Source organism: Haemaphysalis longicornis, unplaced genomic scaffold (assembly GCF_048455015.1).
Source record: "Haemaphysalis longicornis isolate Haplotype H1 unplaced genomic scaffold, Haemaphysalis longicornis Haplotype H1 scaffold_2, whole genome shotgun sequence".
Lineage (NCBI taxonomy): Eukaryota > Metazoa > Arthropoda > Arachnida > Ixodida > Ixodidae > Haemaphysalis > Haemaphysalis longicornis.
The window spans coordinates 177766556-177786311 of record NW_027526295.1 but is presented as its reverse complement, the minus strand read 5'-3'; the positions used below and the strand labels follow the sequence as shown (position 1 = coordinate 177786311).

Here is a 19756-nt window from a genome sequence, read left to right as displayed (position 1 = left end):
ACGAGGAATTCAAGTTGAGGAACCTAACATTTGTTGGTGTCATTGACCTGTGAAATAGCTGTTGAGAATTCCTCTCAGTAGCGCGGAAAAAAGCCCCTTTGAACGTGATGTTTGCATGCAGCAAGTTTCGTCTTGCAAGCATCATGTGCAGCGAATGTGCTAGAAGGCATTGCGCAGCATTTGATGAATATTCAGAATTCTCAGAATTCAGTCGTTGCTGGCAGCTATAAACTGTTACGCACTCGTAGGCTTTAAAATACTGCGGTGGAGTGAATGAACTTGCAATAAAATGTTAATAGGTGCCACACTTGAACCGTGAAGCTGCGCTTTATGTTAGGTATCTGGCATGACAGATGTAGTGAAAAAAGATGTGTGATCCTCACGGATGATGTCAGTTACAAAAAAAAAAAAAAGCCAGACAAAGAATTCGCGCGGAATGATGTTTGTTCCAGTGGCCCAATGACCACCAACTTTGTTACTTCTTCAGGAAAGAAAAAAACTTGGTGGGTTAATCCCCCCTGCATTGTATATAGTCTCCCACGGCGGACTTTTACAACATACTTGGAGAAGGTGAAAGAGCCGTGGAAGGGAAAATGACTGCTAAAGTAACACGCTCGTGTGCGAGGAAACAGGCATGAATTATGAGGCGGAAAACACGCTGCATGTGGTTGCGGCTTTAAGCCGCAACCACATGCAGCGTATTTTCCGCGTTTTGACGCGTCGACGTCGCCCCGCGTTGACGCGCGTAAGCGCCCGTCGCCAAAATGCATGGAGTCACGAGGTGATGCGCGAGCAACGCCGATGGCTACGCTCGCCATAGAGTTTCAACTAATATATAAACTAATAAATATTATAATAATAATATAATAATATAATAGCGCTCGCCCCGTCGTCTTTCTGTATCCTTGTTTATATTCGCGCTGTAGCTATTTTTAAAATGAATTACCAACTCGTCCATCAGTACATCTAGTTGATATATATTAGTATGGAACTCGGTGATACAAGGCAGACGTCGGCGTCGACCCAGCGCCAGGAAGCACCGGAAAGCGGGTGGCAGTGTCTGGATTTCCTGTCCGTCTTGTGGTTCCGGGTCATTACCTCCAGCAGAAAACTATCAATTTCTTTTTACCCTGCGCTAATCGGCTGCCTTGAGACAAATTGCAAGTTATTTCTGTTGGAAAGCGCTCATTAATTCGTAGCTTGTTTAGCGTTCTTCGGGGAGATCGGGGATTTGCGATAGCACTGTTTAAATTTGAGCTAAACAAATTCTGCAGAAATTCAGAGAATTATCTGCTAATGCGTAGCATTCTTATGCCGCTTGTCTTGAGTGTGAGTTTTTACAGTCAAATTTTTTGGTTTTTCTATATCCTGTCCGACCAATTATCTCCATCTATACTATTATAGCGATTCGAAGTGTAACATTTGCGAAATCTGCATTATTGTAGAAATGCAGGGCGTTATAAGGTTTGCCATTTTCCGTAACTGCCTAACATTGTTCGCATTTTTTAGTTTTTCAAAATTTCGTCCAACCATTTATCTCAATTGACGTTATTATAACAATTACATTTAGAACTTTCGCGAAATCCGCCTTATTGTGGAAATGAAGGGCGTTACGCGGTTCGCCACTTTCCGTAATAATTTTATATTTTTCTTATTCTTTGGTTTTTCAAAATTTCGTGCGACCAGTTATCTCCACTTACTCTATTATAGCGATTACAGGTGGAACTTACACGATATCTGCATTTGTGTGGAAATGCAGGGCGTTACACAGTTCTGGCTGTAGGGGTACTCAGTAAAGAATGCTACGCATTCAAAGGAAGAGCAGGATGCATGACAAGAAAGAGTCACACAAAAAACAATTCGATAAAAAAAAATTCGGGCTTGCGTGGGCGTAATCTACTTTGTGACAGTTTTCTCCTTTTTTGTTCTGGGGGGCCTTTCAGAATGGCGGGTGGTGTGGTTACAGTTTACCAGAAGGTAGAAATGTGTCGTTTGGCGGACAAACCAATGGAGAGCGCGGGTCCCTTTTGCGATGAAAAAAAAAAAATGTATGGAGCACAGGCGCTACCCAGAGAACTCCTGTTGCCAGCAGCACCACCTAAAAGACTTTAATAAAATTCAACAGCTATTTGAAGGGCTGTTTAAAACTTTATGTCACGAATGAAGAAATAAGAATAGTTAAGGCAATCAATACGGATTAATTGAATGAACAAAACTTCTAATGTCAACTGGTAAGCAGCGGCCGCCAGGGGCGCTGCTTACAACAGGAGCCCCTCAGCAGAAATTTTCATCGCAAAAAAGATGCCCCTATCCCTCCACCTAATCGGCCCCGAACGACACACCTCTCTCGTCTAGTACCCTGTAGTGTGGTGAAAGCAGACGTCGAAACTATACGCAAGCATACGGCATTGACTGCGCTAGAAAACGAGTGTTCAGTAGTCGTTATTTGATGATAGGCAAAGTGAGTGGTTCCGCCCACTGCCATTTCTAACCTCCCCCTCCTTTCCCGTCCTATGATCCCGAAGATTAAATGCGGGGAAGGGAAAATGGGTGGCACATCTGACGAATACCATGATATGTTTTCCTCCGTCAACCTCCTATTCTTTACTCCCCATCACTTGTAGCGAATCAAGTGACGAGGGCGATGATGAAGGCCGTAATCGTTTTAACGATTTCAGCTATTCATATTGCACACTGCTGCAGTGCTCACCTAATGACTTGATTGTGGCGCTTGAGAATCTGTCGTTGATGACAAGGAAAGGCGACAGGATGTCCACGTAGACGGACGCCGCCAGCGAGTTGATGGCCGACGACACTGTGCTGCAGAAACGACCGCCAATGTGCACAGACACGGTACAGGTCCGCTGCTGCGGATCTCGACCGGCGAGTGCTCAATTCCTGTGGATTAAGTACTTCGTGCATAAATACCTGAGCGTGGCGCTCACAACCCCGGCGAGGAAGAGGCCAGTAAATCCTGGAACGGCAGAGAGCCTCTCGTTGATGTAGTGCGGAATGACCTGAAACGAAGTTTGGATAATTATGGTTTAGTGTTTCCTTTTCGGAGATAAACTCCGGGATGTAACTTAAGTCAGTTTTTACCTCTAAGTTACTCTTCCAGTGTGATACGAAGTACACTGGCACGGTTGTTTTCGGGAATTTAATAATTAAGAAAATTTCTTCAATTTTCATTTTTTATTGGTTTCAGGTGTTTCAATTAAAGATGTGGAATCATTGTGTCATTGCCAAAGCTTCGAAACGTGCAATGCAATTTTCGATATGTGTCGCCGAAGTTCACGAAAGGACGTATTAGCGGAAAATCGCTGGAAGCAGGAGCTTTCACATCACCGCACGTTGTGTACACTGTCTCTATATCTTGGAAATGGCGTGCCTTTTCAGTAATACGCTTGTGTATTGTTACCATAAAGGGCACATTCCGTCCCAATAAGGCCATTACGGGCGCATCGTAAATCGCTTGTCTCTGAACAGTGCCTATGCGAGAAAATTATTGCATGAAATCGGGCAAATTAACCTCGATATCCGTTTAGTGTTCGCTGCGCATTGTTTTTTTATATTTGCAAAACTCAGCATGTTTTATGTACCTGCCCACATTTTGCGTCAGTCACGGCACCGGCAAAATCTCTAAAACGCGTGCGGTAAGCGCTTTTAGACGCCAAAACACGCGTGTGTAATCTTGGATCAACTGATCTGACAAAGAGCATATCAAACCCATGTAGTCCGTGTGTATGAGCACGAATACCTTTTCCTATGTGAGTGCACGCTATTTTTATTTATAAACCTATTTGCGGCACTTATCACACATGACCCTGAGTGCCACACACACACACACACACACACACACACACACACACACACACACACACACACACACACACACACACACACACACACACACACACACACACACACACACACACACACACACACACACACACACACGTACGCACACGCACGCACACGCACACACACACACACACACACACACGTACGCACACACACACACACACACACGTACGCACACGCACGCACACGCGCGCACACGCACGCACGCGCGCACACACACACGCACGCACACACACACGCGCACACACACACGCAGGCACACGCACACGCACACGCACGCACGCACGCACTGCGCCGGGGAAAGCACGGGGCAAGTTGACTAGCCTGTCGTCTGTCGGCAGAAAGTTGAAATAGTACTCAAGTGCTTGCGGCTGCTGCCGCAAGTCATGAAAAGAGAAGTCACAAAAAGACAAGTAACTTTCACCTAATTAATGTCTTTTTTTATAATGCAAGCTTTATTTTACAAAAAATGTGAAAAATAATAGTTTAGCGAAGTTCAGTTTCTGTACCCCAGGGGCGCGCCATACGCTTGCCCCTCCACTTCAACGGAGCAGGGGGGGCTGTGCCGCCCGGATTCTGAAGCGGAGTTTCGCAACTGGTACGTATTGAAGAACTCTGAGATTTATCTGTCAGCAACCAAGCCCTCTTAACAACGCTGACTTCCGCACCACAAGATATTGCCTATACCTCAGAACAGCGGTCAGGCGGTCATACAACCGGTCAACATGACACCGCTATAAAGTGGGAGGTTGCTGCTCGTCGACAAGGATCTGGAGAGTCAGAAGGATTTGGGGAACCGGGCGAAGACGGCAGCCTCTGCCGGAGTTCTCCTGGTCTGAGGAGACATACCACCACGGACCGGCAAGGACCAAGTGCTAGCTAGTTTAGCCAGATTATTGTTGGCCTGCGAAGGCAACAACGTCGGGTGAGGTAAAAGACGATGTAACCTGCGTATCACGGTTCCGCGGTGAAGAAAAAATTAAAGCCTTTCCACTCTACGTGAAAGCTACCGGAAGGGCAGAGCAGTGATTCGCCATAACGGGCTGTAGCACCGTTATCCGCTCACTGCTACCACCCAATGCAATTCAAATTTTCCGCCCCCGCTGTACTCACGCGCCCCCTGCCTGAAACTGTGCCAGCGGAAGTTCTGTGCTTTTTGTGTTTGCTTTCCTCCCGCACGTGTCGGCATTGCACTGCCACTTTTCTTCGCTTACTATCGTGAAAAAACCAACCCACCGAGCGTTCCTAACTAAATGAACGCGGGCGCTACTGGTTAATTACGTATATTTTGCCTGAAATGTACCTGCAGTTTTCTTTGCGCTAAACAACAGGGAGATGTATGACAAGCGCCAGAGGTTCATGAGTTTCGATCGCTTGTGGCTATATAAAACGCTTGGCTTCCGAAGCCTCTGCGTTACACCGCGACGACAGCCGCTACGACGGAACACTGTGTGGCTCTACTTGGGTCTAGCGAGCGAGTTACGACGACAAGGCGAGCCCCTAATGTGCTGCACTTAAGAAGATCTGCATAAATTGAGATAATTGTCGATTAATGCGTAGCATTCTTATGCCGCTTAATTTGTCTTGAGTCTGAGTCCTTTACAGCAAAAGTTTGGGGCTTTTGTAAATCCTGTGTGGCCAATTATTTCGGTTTACGCTATTATAGCGATACAGGTGTTACTTGCCCCAATTTGGATTTCTTATAGATGAAGGGCGTCACATGGTTGGCCATTTTCCGTATGTTCTATGTTTTTTTTTGTGTTTTTCAAAATTATGGTCGACAATTTACAACCATTTAAGATACTATAACGATTAGAGGGGTAACTTTCGCAAAATCCGCATTATGGTGGAAATGCAGGGCTTTACAGGGTTCCACATATTTCATTTTTCTAGTTTTTCAAAATTCTGTCCAACCAATTATCTCCATTTGCGCTAACATCCGCGAAATCCTCATTATTGTGGAAATACGGGCGTTACACAGTTCGCCATTTTCCGTAATATTTTTATATTTCTCTCTTATTTTTTAGTTTTTCAAAATTTCGTTCGATCAATTATCGATTTTTATGCTATTATAACGATTACAAGTGGAACTTCCGAAATATCTGCATTTTTGTGAATTGCAGGGACTTGCACGGTCCTGGCTGTGGGGGTAGTCGGCAAAGAATGCTCCCCGTTAAAACAAGAGCACTCCAGAAAAAGTGGCTTCAGATTAAACAACAGGATAACACAATAAAAGAAATTTACGTTACTATAACGGTCATAGATTTTAAATTTATCTGTACATGAGAATTCACTGGTGGAGCACTGGTCATTCACCAGTTGCAGACCGCCAATGAATAACCGGTGGGTTATCTGTGGTGGGTGACTGGTCGATGCCGATTTTATAGTAATCGATCCGTGGTTTATCACTGCAGAAAAACGGATGACCCTCAGTGACGCACCGTGATCGGTTAACCCCAAATTACCACTGACCCAACAGCGACTCAAGCGTGTGTTAGTGATGCCATCAGTGATTACCCACCGATGATGTGCGAGGTTGCAAGTCCCCAAGTAGTGACCCGTGACTTGGAAATTATCGGTGACCGACCGGCGGGTCATCCCTGGTAGGTTGCCATTTAGCAAAGACTACGACTATGTGGGTGCATGCTGTGGTACAGTCGTCCAACACCTCGATCATCACCGCATGGTGGTAGCGTACAGTGCATCGCGTGCACCGCCACGCTCACCTGCTCGATGTTCTTGATGGCCCCGGAGAGAAGAGGGTCGCAGTCCCTGTACCAGTAGACAAGGGCCATGGCCACAGCGGCCAGGAGGGACGTGGACACCACCAGAAGGACGCTGCCCATCAGTGCAGTCCTGTTCGAAGTGCGCGCGGGCATATGTTGAAGACCGGGCATCCGCGAACATTGGGAATGGGTGAACGCGATCAGGATGCTCCAAACACTGCAAGCCTAAAATTGCTATATCATCGGTACACATAGGGCACCGCGCCTGCTGCCACACTGGTTTATTGGACAACAGGACTGGTGGCATATTGACGAATGAATAAACAACCTTTTCCCAATGGGACGATTTTTACAATGCACATTTTTGTCCGGTTTTGCATGGAAGTAGTATATTCGGGAGCGCTTAGTCTATTAATACACTGGATGTTACGGATGCCCAGAAGAGAGAAAGAAGCCAGAAGCTGGCCTAAATTTGTAAATCTGTTCGTGAATCTATATATACATGTATTTGTTGGCTCAGAGGCTAATACATAATTTGTTAGCCGCCACACGCATTGAGGTACAGGCGGTTGCGGCCCGCTACATCGACCAATTTCTTGATACAAAAACTGGTCAGAGCGTACATTAGCGTTATTAATTCTAAAGTATAGCGGTAAATGTTGCAATCATAGCGCGAATAATACACAACGCAGGTGCGTGCACCAGCAGTTTGTTGACGAAGCAACGAGAGCGCGGTGTGCTACCGCACCTGCGCGCCTACCTTTGGGCGTCCTTGAGGGTCTTGGCCGAAGCGTATCGCTGCACCACCATCTGGTCCATACCCATGCGGTAGGCGTGGCCGGCCAACAAGCCCACGGCGCAGGCCCACACGTTCTCGTCGTTGGTCAGGTCGAAGCGAGCCCTGCGAGAAGCTACTACCATTGTAGGCATGACGTACGCAGGGGGGGGGTGGGGGGTGGGGGTGGAACAGAAGAGGCCATTAACTCTGCCTGTATCAAATAATGACTGCCAAGAAATATTTTTACCGCTTATTACTACCCACATGCCGGTTCGTAAATGTTTACACTATGACGTCTGATTCTGATTGTGGGGTATAACGCGCCGACGCAACGCAGGCGATGAGGCGCGCCGTAGTGGAGGGCTCCGGATTAATTTTGACCACCTGGGGATCTTTATCGTGCGCCGAAATCTCGTACACACGGGCGTTTCTGCTTTTCGCCTACACTATGACGTCAGTCATTGTACATCACTGTGGAAAAAATTAGGTTTTTCCCACAATGAGTTATTTAATTAAAAAAAAATCTTTTGTTTTAGCTCTTTATTTTTGTTTCGTTGTTTATCACTTTTTTTCTTCTTTCACGTTCTCCCTTTCCCTATGTTGCCCGGGTATAAGATGGTTATATCGTTCTTAGTTCGGATGCAGTTTAACGGCCGAAATTTGATGACTTACACACTAAACATTTTTACACCCTTTATGGCCGAAAAGGGTGTAAAATCTCGTGTCATTGCGCACATCTTTAAAAGGTATTTTGGCTAAAAAAGGGCGAAAGGCTGAAGAAAGGGTGTAAGGTTGCTTAACGCCATAAAAAGGGTGTCGGCAGCGCAGCTACGTGGACAATGTGGATCCGCGGTGAGCGCGCACCATGACATACAGGCACATTTAACATGCACAAGTCACACTTGGACCACGAATGTATTGAGCAAGAAAAACCAATGACATGCATGGGGAGAGCGAATACATACTTACTAAGAAATACATCTGCTCTACTGGCTTTTACAGCCAGCAGACGAAAGTCATCCGTTAGAGTCGGTGGGCTTGTGGCAAAAATGAGATATTACAGCGCTGATTTTGGAATTATGCATTTTAATGTGAGCATATACAATTTGCTTGATTGATTGTAGGGTTTAACGCGCCGACGCAACGCAGGCGATGAGGCGCGCCGTATTGGGGGACTCCGGATTAATTATGACCACCTGGGGATCTTTAACGTGCGCCGAAATCTCGTACACACAGGCGTTTTTTCTTTTCGCCTCCACCAGAAAAGCGGCCGCCGCGGCCGGGAACCGAACCCGTACCCTCGTGCTCAAGCATATACAATTTAGGCGGTGCAGTGGACGGCGCAGTGACAGCCGCTGTCAAGGGGTTTATTTGACTTCGCCGGCGTAGTGCGCGGTAGTGCGTATTACTATGCGCGCTTACATCCAGTGCGGACGTCCAGTGCCCGTTAAGGTCAGCCCGGCTGGGCATCACAAGCTGTCACAGTGACCCGAATGCGGCATGACAGTGAGCAAAAAAAAAAAAAAAGAAACGCCGATGGCCAGCACTGATGGCCAAAAACACTGGCCAACATATTCACTTATCAGCACCAACACTCCAAAAACTAACTTAAGATGTCATTTAGAAGCACCAGCTCGTACCAAATGCTGAGGTGCATTTTGAAATGCTTCAAAAATTTCGCGCCATTGCGGTGGACATTTCGTGTCGGTGTCATCTGGTTCAGCAACTCTTAGCGCCACCGGCGCACAATGACGAAATGCTATACCCACTGGAGCAAATACGGTCTCATGTCGATGTCGCTGAAGGGGCGCAACTGGCTCGATGCGGCGCTGTGCATCGAGTCGTAGGCGATCGTTCCGAGAATGGTGAGTGGGCAGACGAGGATGAGGATGCCTTGCACGCTGTCGGTCCACACGACGCCCCGCATCCCGCCCTGCGCATACGATGATCACAGGCTGTGATCCCCCCCCCCCCCCCTTTCCTTTCCTAAAGGCAAAGGCATACCGGCAAAAACAGCAGATGGAGTTTGGGAAAATCACTTACAACGGACATCTCGCTGCTTAACGTACAGGGATATAGATGAACGCCAGGGCTTCGGGGATAATATTTCAGTGAAGGTAGCAAAGAAAATTATAATAGATGACTTATATAATTAACAAGGTCAGAAAGGCACCTGTATTGCAGCTTACAGACTAGCGGTGAAGGAAAACATTCACATCTGCATCATCGTAACATGTGCGTGAATGGCAGGAGTGCATCTCCACGCTTACTCCCGCACTGAACGAGAATGAAATTGCAATTTTACTCTTCGTACTGGAGAGAGAGAGACGATGCGCAGGTTTATCCTTCACTGGTGCAGGAGTGGAACTGGGGCTGCCCTCCGCCCCACCCCAGAAGAGTACGCGGTTAGTTGTACTCTTCCTCCTCATGGGGCGGGAACATTGCATCCAACTTCTCGCAGCTTTCGAGGGGAGCTCGTGCGCCAACGCTCACAAGAGTACAATGACTGTGGAACTCTTCAAATGCTCCCCCGATTTCTTAGAGTGCAGCCTCATTGCTCAATCATTGATTGATTGATTGTAGGGTTTAACGCGCCGACGCACCTCAGGCGATGAGGCTTGCCGTAGTGGAGGGCTCCGGGTTAATTTGACCACCTGGGGATCTTTAACGTGCGCCGAAATATTGTACACAGGGGCGTTTTCGCTTTTCGCCTCCATAAGAAAAGCGCATTTCTCAATCATAAGAACAGAATACGCACAATAATCAGTCTGACATGAGAAATCAAGTGTTCGAGCGCAGGAATTTAATCTACTGTAATAATGCTCCAGTTCGAAAATTTCATTCAAGATTACGTACGGAACCCCGTTGACCTCTTTGAAGCCCTTTTTTCTAGTAGCGCTCCACCGCGGCAATTCAGGTTGAAAAAAATTTTATTCCCTGTGGGTCACATAAGGACAGAGTGCAAAGAAGATAATTTCTGCAACTCTCATCCAATATATATTAACTGGAATTCATGGTGTATACAGGCATAGAGTGTTCCCTGCTAATCTACGCCGAATATTTACAATGGAAGTGGGAGTTTACGAAATGGAGGCTATCTTTGTAGTCGTGCTATCTACAATCGGACAGACGCCTAGCACAGGAACCTTGAAAACTTACCACTACATCAGTGAGATATTACATGCACCCAAATATCGAGGCCCGTACATGGTTTCCTACTTACTCTGCACCAGAAAAATTGTTATTACTGCAGGCAACCTAACTCTTAACCTCGTGCACACAGGGCGCTATCTTATAGTCACTAAATCACTGCGGCGGGCAGTATATTGCATGCGTTTATAACGTACTATAACTGACAAGAGCTTTGAGCCGAAATATCTTAGATAAAAGATAAAGAAACGACTTAAGACAACTGCCCTGTCAAACAATGGGGGAACAATATTTCTAACTTTTCTCCTTCCCAGGCAGTCGTTCCCCCAAAATAAAAGAAATGTAGGGCAGATGTACTAAACGACTCGTTTATGAGAAGCGTAACTGGTAACGCTGGTCATGGGGTAAGCAACGCAGTCCGTGGCGCGTTTGTCAGTTCTTTCACTTACCAGTGCTGTGTAAAGTGTCCCAGAGGCGCCAATGGCCAGTGAGGAGTAGGTCAAGGGCACATGGAACGCTGCGAATGGAGGTAAACAAATTACGAGATGCTTTCACGGGGTAATACATGATTTAAAGCTTCTAACGGGATTCGCTGGCTCGGTGGTAGCAAGCTTTCTCAGCTCGTTTTAGTGTTTCTTGGGCCGCAGTGTACAACCACAGCTTGTGGTTGTCGTCTACTTCGTCCAAGTTTTCTCGCGAGAAAACAAAGCCCGTAATTATAACTTGTTGTCAAGGGGGATTTGGGATGAAAACGGGACATTTAATTATTGCATGAGCAACACATGCGAAACTCAAGCAATATTTTTATCAGAGCGCGGATCGCCAATGCCTCCCTAATGTAAAAAAAATGGTATGGTCCACAATCTGTAATTTGCGCATGATAAAACATTTCAAAGCTACCAATACTGCTCGCAGCATTTTTGTGTCACTCTTTAAGAGCCTACACTACACGATAACCTTTTTGCTTTGGGGAAAGCAAAAGGCTTTAGTCTTTCCTATTTGATTTTACATCGCCGGGTATCCCAATGATATTGCTATTCTGGGATCAGGAAAATGACTTTTTGAGTATTATATGTAGACTTTGTAGATCACGTCTTTGGGTTTGATGGGTCAACAAGGCCTAAATCTCTACATCGCTTGAAGGGAGTCGTAAATGAAGCAGGAACTAGCGTGGCGTTATTGAATGTATGGTTCTCCTGTCTACTGGTTTCCGACATTAATGCATTGCACTTACAAGCTCTAAAGGCACACCATCATGTCGAGCTTAAGTGGATTCCTGCCATTGCGGTATAACTGGGAATGCCAAGGCGGACACTGCGGCATCGATAGCGCATGATCTGCACAGGCCAGTGATACCGATGCCGTTCTCCAGACGAGATGCTTCTGATCTTGCATCCAAGGCTGCCTGGAGCTTACAGCGATCTATGTGAGCTGTCGCGCCGCAAAATTAAGCCCCGCTTCACTCCGTAGACCCGCACCGGGCTTTTACGATGCCTGACTGACTGTACCAGCATGACGAAGCGGCTCTTCACCGTGTGCGGCTAAATGTCGCATACACAAGTTACTTTCGCTTCAAGATGAAACATGCCGCATCCCCCTTAGGCACTCTTTGTAGCGTGCGCGAGGACTTGAACCACGTATTATGTGAATGTACGCGGTATAGAGCAGCTAGGACGTCCCTTTTAGGGTCCTTGGGCCTTCGCTTTCTAGAGGACTAACTCTCTTGGTCTAACTCTAAACGAGCATATCGAGTGACTAAAGCTCTATTATTGACTTTCCTGCGAAGCGCAGGATTGGAGCAGACTCTCTGAACAGGACTCTATAAATTTATTTATTTATTTATTTATTTGAAAATACTGCAGACCTTGGCGGTCCAAGCAGGAGTGGTACAACAAAATACACTGAAGTATTACATACATCATGGTCACACGGAGAGGCAAAAATATATAAAAAACAGTCATGACATTATTAAGATAAAGAAACAAAGGTAATAACGACAATAATTAACAGCTGGATTTCTCTTTTCCAGAAACAAATACTACATGAGTTTTATATTGTATACAAATTCCAAATCCTGAATATGATCATTAAATGATTGCACGGTCCCACAGTTTACAGCACTTGCCGGTAATCGGTTCCAGTAAGAAATAGAGGGGGGAAAAACAGAGTATTTATGAGCATTGTTGTGACTAATAGGTTGTCGAAGCACTTTGTTATGGTTTGTTCGTGAGGAATGTTTAAAAGGTTCAAGGAGGTAATCGTCTCGTGAAATTTTAAAACTGCCATGATAAAGAAGATACAAAAATTTTACTTTGGAAGTTATTCTGCGGCGTGCGAGTGAGGGAAGCTGGGCTTTGTTCAGCAGATTTGTTACGCTGGTATGCCTAGAATAATCTGAAAAAATGAACCGAACTGCCAAGTTTTGAATCCGTTCTATTTTCTTAACCAGATATTTTTGATATGGATCCCAAATGATATCTGCATATTCTAGGGCTGGTCTTATAAGAGATTTATAGGCAGTTAGTTTCATTGCAGGAGGTGCATTACGAAGCTTTCTCCTTAAAAACGCCAATTTTCCTCGTGCTTTAGAACACACAGCCTCAATGTGCGTCTCCCAGCTTAGGTTAGACGTAAGCGTTACGCCAAGATATTTCACGTGGTTACTTTTACCAATTTCATTATTGTCAAGAGTGTAGGCAAAGTTTAGCGGAGTTTTCTTATTTGTAAAAGTTATGCTCACAGTTTTTTTGGCGTTGAGTGCCATTCCCCACTTTTTACACCATGCATGAATTAATTGTAAGGAATTATTCAGCTGAACTTGGCCTTCCGTTGTATTTATTGTTGAATATACGACGCAGTCATCTGCGAATAGCCGTAATTGAATGGGTGAGTTAATGCTGAAATGAATATCATTAATGTAAATAAGGAACAAAATTGGTGCCAAAACCGATCCTTGGGGGACGCCAGAGAAAACACTTAAATTGCCTGATACATCATCGTTCAAAGCAACGAATTGCTTGCGGTTTCGCAGATAGCACTCTACCCATGAAATCTCCACATATAATACCTATTGCATGCATTTTTGTAATTAGGTCATGGTGGGGAACGACATCAAACGCTTCTGAAAAATCGATAAAGATTGCATCTAGTTGCCCTCTATCATTAATCACATTAGCAATATCATTAGTTATCTCTGCAAGCTGGGTTACGGTTGATAGGCCCGATCGAAAACCATGTTGCCGACTGTATAGTAAGTTATTCCTTTCTAAATGTGTTATGATAGCTTTAAAGATTATGTGCTCCAAAATCTTGCAACATGTGCTGGTTAGTGAAACTGGACGGTAGTTGCTAGCTTCGACTCTGGAACCAGATTTATGTATCGGAATAATTTTTGCCCATCGCCAGTCGTCAGGTATTGACAGTGTTGCCAAAGATGTCGTGTACAATTTATACAAGTATTTGCTAATCCAAACAGCATATCTGTTAAGAAAAGTATTTGATATATTGTCGGGGCCCGGTGACTTCTTTAAATCAAGTTTAGACAGGAGGCACAAGATACCATGTTCGTCAGTTACAAGTTCTGGCATTAGGTAGTTGACGGAATACGGTGGGATTGTTGCTTCAGAAGATACACGTGTGAAGACATTGGAAAAACATATTTAATTCATTTGCGATGACGTCAGGCTCAGTTACGATTTTGTTTGTACATGTAAGTTGTGAAATGACAGGGCGATCTTTGGATAAGTAGCGCCAGAATTTTTGCGGTTCACAGTTCATGAATGAGGGCAGCGTCACGGTAAAGATGCGAAGCCTTGCAGTGCGAATTTTATCGTTTAAGGTACTGATAGGTTTTTGTAGCTCGTCGGTCATCCCGCGCTTCCGGCGTCTATTGATTTTCCTTTTCGTCTGTATTATATCACGTGTGATCCAAGGGTACTCCCGATGAACGCGTTTTTTTTAATGGAATATAGCGGCTTTCACAGTAGCTTATAACTTCTTTAAAGCGTGACCATAATGTGGTTACATCCTGCATTTTTTCGAATTCATAAAAACAGGAATCTAAATAGGCAAGTATAGCACTGTCATCTGCACGCGTATAATCCCTGACAAGTGTAACGTTCGGTGTTATAGTTTTTGAGAAAGCGAAAAAGGACACGACAAAATTAACATATTATGATCGGAGATACGGTCTTAAACACCAATAACACAATCTTCAAGCGAACTGCTTACCAGCACAAGATCAAGCAATGAAGAACTACCGTCATTAACTCGGGTATCGGAGCAGACCAATTGATTTAATGAAAAGCTGCATGCAGTTAGCAAAAGGGATTCTGCACTGGCTGCCTCTCTGCCATCGTGAGCTAGTTCAGACCAGTTAATACCAGGCAGATTAAAATCTCCACATATAATTATTTTTGACCGTGAATTTGTACGTCGAACAATGTAGTCATGCATAATTTCTAAATATTCGGGAGGAGCATTTGGCGGTCGATATACACCCCCCAAGAATATGGATTTTTCATGATAGGTGATTGTACCCCATACACTTTCATGGTCATTGATATCATCTAGACGACTAAACTTTAGATTATTCTTAATGGCAATCGCTACGCCACCTCCTCGCGTTGTTCTGTCTTTGCGAAATAGTTTGTACGAAGAGGGAACTATTTCAGAATCTTGAACGCCATCATGTAACCAGGTTTCAGTAATAACTAAAACATGGGGGTCATGAGTTATTAATATGCTTTCCAGAAGATGTAGTTTATTAACAATGCTGCGTGCATTTAGCGAGATTATTCTAAGATTTTTGGTGCGGTTTTGTCATTTCGCAGACTTCCTTTTCGTTGAGGGCTTTTGCGCAGACGTAGACGATGTTACCTCAATTCTGCGATTATTAACATAGTCCCAAGCGAAAATTTTTTCATCAATTTTTATCTTGTCGTACAGCCGCGACACTTTAACGCCATTAGCTCTTTCGTCGGCAGCGCATCATCGTCATCATATTCATCATCACCATCACTTCATCGATTTCTTTTTTTTTTCATACATCTGGTGTAGCAAGCTAGGCGCCTTGGCCAGGCTAACCTCGCCAGTATCATCAAACACTATCCTCTCTCTCTCTTTGAAATATGCTTCACAAGAACCTTACTAGAAGTCTTTTGAGTTTCACCTTTAGCTGGATTTGGACTCGGTGTTTGCTGCTGAGTAGGGCGGATGTAGGTGTGTCCTGGTGCGGAAACGTTGTTCTTAAAATTCCACACTGCTCCCCCCCCCCCCCCCCCCCCGCACACACACACACACACACACACGTGGCTTCAGAAGCGAGAAGAATTTGTACCGTCAGCTCACTGTAGCCGTTGTTAGGTTCGAGAGACAATTGAACTCGTTACCATTTATTGCTGCAGTGCTACATTCCTCTGGGATATTATACCCCAGGCTAGCCGTTTTAAATATTTCAGCCTTTGCCTGCTACCAGGATTATACCCTTGCTACACGGGCGTTTCGAAGGCCTTTGAACCGAATGTCATTTGATTCAAATGCCACCTTTAAGCTGCTACACGACGGTTTTCAAACGATTGTGGTTGGAGTGCCATTTGAGTCAAAGGAGCACCACCAAGGACCTTTGAGGTTTTCAAAGGCCTTTGAAACGCGAACGCTCGTACTCGCTGGCGCAGTTTCTGCATGCTAAAACAGGATTTTTAAAACGCGCAATCTTCATTATTTCTTACCTGTTTTCGATTTCTATCACTAGATCTATGATCATAAGGCAATTGGTACTCACAGCACCGGCGGTGCAAAAAAAGAAAAAAAGAAAAAAAAGACTGCCTGTTTTGTGCGCGCTTGTGCGTCGTCATCCATTTTACCATCAATAATTGTGTTCCTCTGACCATCGTTACTCCAAAATATTTTTTTGTTAAGTTATGACAACGAAAGCAGTGGCCGGGCAGCAGTGGTGACGCCGAAACATGGCGGGGGTACGCGGAAACTTTCAACCGCCTTTGAGAATTGTCGTGGTGTAGATCGCAGGAACCCCTTCGAATTTCATTTGCAATGTCGAAGGCCGTTCAACTCAAATGTCCTTTCAGATACTCGTGTAGCGCAGGTATAATCCTAATCGTATGCACTTTCTTTTTTCTTTATTCAGTTAGTACATCGCTTTGGCATAAAGGCGTTACATTAAGGGGTTACAGACTGGAATGCAAAAATTATTCATTGAGCGAAGGCTGCCGGCTCATCACATGGCTTCCTGGAATAAGGAACCGCTCCCACTTCACCGGCTCAATAAAATGTTTTTCACTCACTCACTCACTTCATTGATGCAGCACACGTGCATCTCTTACGTCACACTTTTTATTGAGATTTATGGCTAGTGGAAGTGCCGTACCGCTGAGCGAAACAGTGACCCGCAAGTACGCCCTTAACGGGATTATTTCCGATATTTAATTCTTCAAGCCCGTAACGCATTATTCCATGATCAACATGATTTGTTTCCCACTACTAATACATTGAAACAAATAATTTCAAACATAGGTTACCCATACTTCGCACAATTGATTACTTTTGCCTATGTAATCATGTGGCCATCTTGAACTTTTTTACTCAACTTTATTTAGAGTTTTGCTTCTTGCATTTCATTGCGTGTCATTTTTATTGAACTTTCGCTTTCTCTCTAATCGTTATCTTCCCAATCTCTCACATCTACCTCAACGCATTGTAGTAATCCCCATCTGGGGTAGCAAGTACTTGCGCTAGCAGAGCTGACCTCTCAAGCCCACATTAAAGAGTTCTCTTTCTCTCTCTCTCTCTCTCGTGAAGTTGTGAATACACGAAAATGTTTTCCATGCAAAAAAAAAAAAAAGGCCCGTGGCAAAGCGTTTATGGGTTTTGCTTCAGAAGCAGATGGGTTACATTTCGATCCTCAAAGTTCGGAAGTGTCACAAGAACTTTTTCAGATCTGTGCTCGCCGCACATACGCTATGATAAACGGCGACGTACACACTGCGATGGACACACAGCCTTACCCACCGCAATAGGCACTCGCATGACGAAAATGTCCCTATATGACTACTCCTTATAATAACATTCCATTCAACGCTGCGTTCTAAAATTCTGGAAATAAGTACTTACACGTGGATAGTGCCACAGCAGCTGCAAATATGCTGACGGCGCCTTGAATTTGCTGAGAAAATAAAAGAAAAAAAATTTATGATCCTTCCGGCTATGCATTCATTGCTCACGTACAACATACTCCTCCCAATACAACTTTAACAGAATAATGGCCATCTAGTGGCAAAAACCTTAACAGGATTCAGCACTTAGCTTATTCCTGGCAAATGTCCGGCGGCCAGTGTCGTCTTGTTAGAGGGAAAAGGGGTTAACCTTGTAGAGGAAAGAGGCGTCAGCATTGATGCTACGAATTGACGACGTCAGTTATCGGTCCCAGACTACCGGCTTTCTACACGGGACGCAGTCCGGGGCTTGCACGGCATATAGATTTTGGCGTGCGGCGTGAGCCCTACGTATGGCCATGACCATAACTAAGACTTTGTCCCGCATTCTGCAGGTTTTGTTCGGATTCATATGTGTATTAAATAAGTGGCATATATTACTCGCTTGTTATGCAGCAAGCTTATCGAAGCTGATTTCTGCACTCATCATCATAATAATCACGTTTTTGTCTACTGCAGAATAAAGGCCCCTCCCAAAGATGATCAAATGTGCCTATCGTGAGTTTGCAGCGCCCATTCTTTGCCTGTAAATGTTATTAGTTCATTCCACCGTAAAATATTTGGCCTTCCCCACTTTCGTCTGACATCTCTTGATAACTATTCAGTCAAACGGATGGTACAACTGTTGTCCTTCATGTGCATTACACGGCCTTCCCAACACCATATCTTTCGCTTGATTTGTGTTGGGTGACTACGTTCTGCAAGCATTTAAGATTTAAAAAAAGTTGAAAAACGTGTTGCAGGGTCCCTTTCAAAACGCTTAGTGGGGCCCCAAGAATCGGCCCCTATGTCAGCACCGGAAGCACACATTCTTTATGCACCAGTGTTTTTAGTTACAGAGGAAGATTACCGCCGAAAAGTTCGAGGTGCTTACCAAAGGTCACCAGCCGAGATTATTCTGGGGCCCGATCTCCTTCACATGATATGTATACCACCATTGACAATTTGGCGAAGTCAGTTGATATCATTTATTTACTCCAGTATTCAATACCCCATCCTGAAAGAGCTCCACTCGGCATGTCGGTACAACCGCGACCGCTCCATTAAAAGGGTATGACATTATCTTCGGTTTCTTTGTGGGTATTTTTAACCTGTCTGCTAAGGACTCCGAGTATACATTATTTTAGAAGCACTATGTGTAAGAACAGGTGGGACAGAAGACAACGCCTTCTACAAATCTCAAATTATTTATTTATTATCTATTGACTCGGCCATAATCCCTTTTTAGCCAATTAAGCTTCCTAAATACCCCTATAAACAAGTGTGAAAATATTCGTGGTGATATTGTGCCCCCTTGCCTAATACACTTTTTGATTGGGAACATTTTGGCCCTCTTACAGAACAGAACAATACCCATGCTGCCGTTGTACATATCCTTGGACAGCACTAGGTAGGTCTCCTATGTTCCATGCCCTCCCAATGCTTCCAACAACGCGGTGGAGGCCAGAGTCAAATTCTTTGTCATAGTCGATGGATGTCACGTACAGATGCTTATTAAATTCCGCAAATTTGCAATTACCTCGTTGACTGCATGAACATGATCTATGAGAAACCGTTTCTGCATGTAGAGCCAGCCTATTCTCTGCTGCATCATAAAGGCCTAATGCACCTTGCACACGTGCACCATTTACACTAATATGCGCACTTGGCTGGATATATTTTGCCACCCATTTTTATTCATGGGCAACTGGATGTGTGCATGCTACCCCAGAAGGAGGAGGACATCATACGTACATTGAGGATGAAGTAGACGACGCAGGCCGAGATGCCAACCGCGTTGCCGAACCGGAACCGGATGTACTGGCGAGGAAAAGAAATGAAGCTATGACTGCTTTTGAGCCTGACTAACATCAGAACGTAAAAGAAGGGCATGGCAGGATCGTCAGCTGCAAAACTCATGCTTTGTGAAAAGTTTCAATGTCGCGCTTACGAATACAGGATCTCTCTCCCTCCCCGGAAAGAAAGACAAGTTTGCAACGAGGTGCCCATATGCTTTTTTTAGAAGGAGAAGT

The 19756-nt window shown here is 44.8% G+C and overlaps 1 protein-coding gene across 1 annotated transcript in view; it reads right to left on the bottom strand.

Annotated features, from left to right (window-relative positions):
• Window positions 1–19756, bottom strand: part of LOC144169534 (sodium-coupled monocarboxylate transporter 2-like) — an 81184-nt gene that overhangs the window by 45678 nt on the left and 15750 nt on the right. Inside the window, exons 3-10 of the mRNA XM_077698747.1 lie at window positions 19479–19544; window positions 17644–17695; window positions 10965–11032; window positions 9135–9298; window positions 7348–7488; window positions 6588–6717; window positions 2929–3017; window positions 2711–2820 (exon numbers count right to left, since the gene is read on the bottom strand). Of these exons, the coding sequence (XP_077554873.1) occupies window positions 2711–2820; window positions 2929–3017; window positions 6588–6717; window positions 7348–7488; window positions 9135–9298; window positions 10965–11032; window positions 17644–17695; window positions 19479–19544 (820 nt within the window). The remainder of the gene's footprint in view (window positions 1–2710; window positions 2821–2928; window positions 3018–6587; window positions 6718–7347; window positions 7489–9134; window positions 9299–10964; window positions 11033–17643; window positions 17696–19478; window positions 19545–19756) is intronic.